This window comes from Cebus imitator, unplaced genomic scaffold, assembly GCF_001604975.1.
Source record: "Cebus imitator isolate Cc_AM_T3 unplaced genomic scaffold, Cebus_imitator-1.0 Scaffold280, whole genome shotgun sequence".
Lineage (NCBI taxonomy): Eukaryota > Metazoa > Chordata > Mammalia > Primates > Cebidae > Cebus > Cebus imitator.
This window is the reverse complement of record NW_016107595.1, coordinates 1,751,222-1,755,341: the sequence shown is the minus strand read 5'-3', so window position 1 is coordinate 1,755,341 and position 4,120 is coordinate 1,751,222. Positions and strand designations below refer to the sequence as shown.

Here is a 4,120-nt window from a genome sequence, read left to right as displayed (position 1 = left end):
GCTGAGGTGTAGCGGTGTGATCATAGGTCACTGCAGCCTCCAACTCCTGGGCTCACGTGAGCACTGCAGAGCACCGGGTCACAGCCCAGACCACCCGTCCAGCCCTCCTCCATCCTGCTAAAGCCTTCCTCAGTGCCCGTGCCCGCCCCCAGTACACCCCCAATTCTACCCGACGCCAATAAGTGCCACCCACCTGACAGCAGTCCCTCCCCCCGGGCCCTCAGGCACAATCGAAGCTCACCCCCTGCCTCAGATACATCTGGAAGCCTCCATGTGAGCCGCTTCTCCTCCAGGTTCCTGGCAGTGAGAGAATCTCGGTCAGGGCTTCCCCAGAGAGGATGCTCAGAGCCCAGGGTCCCAGCTCCGCTGCCTCCTGGCTGTGTGACCCCAGCAAACCTTCTCCCCACTTCACCTCAATTTCCCCATCTGGGAAATGGGGGAGATACAGAACAGCCACGGAGCCACACGGCACTTTTATGTTTTTGTTTTTGAGATGGAGTCTCCGTCACCCAGGCTAGAGTGCAGTGGTGTGATCTCTGCTCACTGCAACCTCTGCCTCCCGGGTTCAAGCGATTCTCCTGCCTCAACATCCTGAGTAGCTGGGGTTACAGGCACCTGCCACCATGCCTGGCTAATTTTTTGTATTTTTAGTAGAAATGGGGTTTTGCCATATTAACCAGGCTGGTCTCGAACTCCTGACCTCAGGTAATCTGCCCACCTCGGCCTCCCAAAGCTCTGGGACTGCTGGTGAGAGCCACCACACCCGGCCTAATATTTGTTTTTTAAGAGAGGGTTCTGGCCGGGCACAGCGGCTCACACCTGTAATCCCAGCACTTTGGGAGGCCGAGGCCGGCGGATCACCTGAAGTCAGGAATTCGAGACCAGCCTGACTAACATGGAGAAACCCTGTCTCTACTAAAAATACAAAATTAGCTGGGAGTGGTGGCGCGTGCCTGTAATCCCAGCTACTTGGGAGACTGAGGCAGAAGAATCGCTTGAACCCAGGAGGCGGAGGTTGCGGTGAGCCGAGATCGCGCCATTGTACTCCAGCCTGGGCAACAAGAGCGAAACTCCATCTCAAAAAAAAAAAAAAAAAAAAAAAAAAAGAGACAGAGAGACGGTCGTCACCCAGGCTAACTCCCTGCAGCCTCAACTCCTGGGCTCAAGCGATCCTTCTGCCTTAGCCTCCCAAGTAGCTGAGACTACGGGAGCACACCACCATGCCTGACTACTTTTTAAAATATTTTTTGGAAGGCTGGGTGCAGTGGCTCATACCTGTAATCCCAGTACAGTACTTTGGATTTGGGAGGCTGAGGTGGATGGATCGACTGAGGTTAGGGGTTCAAGACCAGACTGGGCAACATGGTGAAACGCTGTCTCTACTAAAAAAACACAAAAATTAGCTGGGTGTGGTGGCAGGCACCTGTAATCCCAGCTACTCGGGAGGTGAGTCACTTGAACCCAGGAGGTGGGGGTCGCAGTGAGCTGAGATCCCGCCGCTGCACTCCAGCCTGGGTGACAGAGCGAGACTCCATCTCAAAATAAATAAATTAATTAAATGAATAAAACTAAAATATTTTCTGTAGAGATGAGGTCTCACTATATTGTCCAGGCTGGTCTCCAACTCCTGGCCTTAAGTGATCCTCCCATCTCAGCCTCCCAAAGCATTGTGATTACAGGCAGGACCTACCGCACCTGGCCCTCATAATATCACCCTCAGTGCTAAGCAGGGTGGACTCACCAGTGAAAGGTCAGGCCTAGAGTGCACCCTTTAACCGACCTCAAGGGGAAGGTCTGGGCTTGTGGGGGAAACTGCTGAGTTTTCCTTGGCCTCCCGCATGCCCTCACCAGGTGGCGGCTGGCTGCAGGCGGACATTGGTCACAGGCTCCCCCACGGGCAGCAGGATCTGGACGTTCGTGAGTGGCGTGGGCACAGCCGTGGCACCGGGCCGGTAGCCATAGTCCACCGAGACCTGAGTGAGGGTGGCCCCACACTGCCAGTGGGCACTGAGCTGCAGAGGCACAGACTGGGGACCCGGGCGAGAGAACTAGGAGGAATCAGAACGGGAGAGAGCACGTGGCTTGGGCCATCTCGTCTTGCCACACACGCACTATTCAGCCACCTTGACCCTGCGATGCACGCACAGCCCGCCCCAAGAGAGCCCAGTCACAGGGAGATTGGACGGATGAGAGGCTGTGTTACACCAAGTTTCCAGCAGGGGGCAGGAGAGCGCGTCATGCTAAGCCAAGTCTCCCAAGGAAGTTCAAGGGCAAGGTTCCCTGGCTGGGCCTCTTCTAGTTCACATAATGAAGGTATCTGCAACAGGGTCGCACGCCCTCCCACACTGACTCCTCCACCATTCGTTCCCAACCCACCCTGCCTACGCACTCCAGCTCATCGGCTCTCACAGGTTGGATATCTTGAGGTCAGGCGTTCGAGACCAGCTTGGCCAACATGCAGGCGCTTCCAAGTCGGCTGCCGGCTCACCCCATCCCCACTCCACCTCCTCCCAGCCCCACGAGGGTGGCGCACCTGGTACCGCAGCAGCACCACGTTGTAGTACGAGGCGGTGGGGTTCTGCTCTGCCTGGCGCTGCAGGGCCTCGGTCAGAGCTGCCATGTTGAGCCAGAAGTCTTTGGTCTCAGGGTCACTCTGGGAGGGGTCACTGCAGAGACCCGGACTGATCACCCCAACCCTCGGGAGATGCCCTCCCAGGGCTCTCAACATTCAAACTACCCCAAGCACTTCCTAAAGGTGCCATTTCCTGGCCCACCAAAGCTCTACCTAGGTGGCAGTGGTGGGGGCAGTAAAGGAGGGATGGAAAACCAGGGTCAGAGAGGGCAAGTTGCTTGCCCCAGGCCAAACAGCAAATCCAAGGAGGCCGCTTGGCACGGTAGCTCACACCTGTAATCCCTGCATTTTGGGAGGCCAAGGCGGGTGGATCACAAGGTTAGGAATTTGAGACAATCTGACCAACATGGTGAAACCCGCCTCTACTAAAAATACAAAAATTAGCTGGGCGTGGTGGCGCACGCTGGTAATCCCAGCTACTCAGGAGGCTGAGGCAGGAGAATTGCCTGAACCCGGGAGGCGGAGGTTGCAGTGAGCTGAGATCTCGCCATTGCACTCCAGCTGGGGCAACAGAGTGAGACTCTGTCTCAAAAATCCCATAGGGCAGAGAGGGAACTCAGAGCCCGGAAGCCCCTGACCCCCAGCAGCCTCTGAGGCCCGCTCCCACCGCCCATCCACAGTACCTGAAGAGCAGCTCGGCATTGGGCTGGAAGTGCTCTATAGGAGCCGTGTGTATAAGCCGGAAGCTGAGGACAGGCGGGGGCGGGGTCCCGCTGAACACACGCACGATGCCAGCAGGGAAGGTCATGGTCAGCTCCCCAGTGACTCGAGCCAGGCAGCTGGGGAGGGTGGAGGGACTCGGCGTTGGCTTAGAGCTGTGCCTGGTGTCTCATCCTCCCCCTTCTCCTGGTTCCACTGCTGCCTGTGGCTCCCCAGACCCCTCGGATCTAGGATGGCCCAGAGGATGCCCCGTGTCCTTCACCCCAGCGTCCTCCTCTTTCGTTCCTGCCTACACAGGAAGAATCCACCCTGGGCTGAAGGAGGCAGGAACATCTCCTTCCCTAGCTCTCTTTTCTCCTAGGCCACCAGGAAGCTCAAATTAAAATGTTCAGTTTTTTAGCTGTCGTCTGCTTGAGTTTTCGATCTGACACTCACCTCTTCTTCCTGGTTTGACTTTCAGATCTTTTTTGCTGAAGGCCATCCCAGTATATATCCTTGGCCCCTCTGCTTTTCCCTAACCCACCCTCTAACCCCCATTTCTCTTCATCGAAATGCGCATGGCAGCCTCGAGTCTACAGTAATGCCTAGCCCTGCTCAAATGCCCTCCTATGGCCAGGCGTGGCAGCTCATGCCTGTAATCCCAGCACTTTGGGGAGGCTGAGACAGGCTGATCACTTGAAGTCAGGAGTTCGAGACCAGCCCGGCCAACACGGTGAAACTGTCTCTACTAAAAATACAAAATTAGCTGGGCGTGTTGGTGGGTGCCTTTAATCTCAGCTACTTGGGAGGCTGAGGCAGGAGAATCACTTGAACCCAGGAGGCAGAGGT

General features: G+C 56.4%; 1 protein-coding gene across 1 annotated transcript in view; it reads right to left on the bottom strand.

Moving 5' to 3' along the window:
* The window catches only part of FCHO1 (FCH and mu domain containing endocytic adaptor 1), a 40,090-nt gene that overhangs the window by 1,864 nt on the left and 34,106 nt on the right, over nt 1-4,120 (bottom strand). The window contains exons 20-23 of the mRNA XM_037728809.1: nt 3,256-3,411; nt 2,534-2,666; nt 1,849-2,048; nt 242-297 (exon numbers count right to left, since the gene is read on the bottom strand). Coding sequence (XP_037584737.1) covers nt 242-297; nt 1,849-2,048; nt 2,534-2,666; nt 3,256-3,411 — 545 coding nt within the window. The remainder of the gene's footprint in view (nt 1-241; nt 298-1,848; nt 2,049-2,533; nt 2,667-3,255; nt 3,412-4,120) is intronic.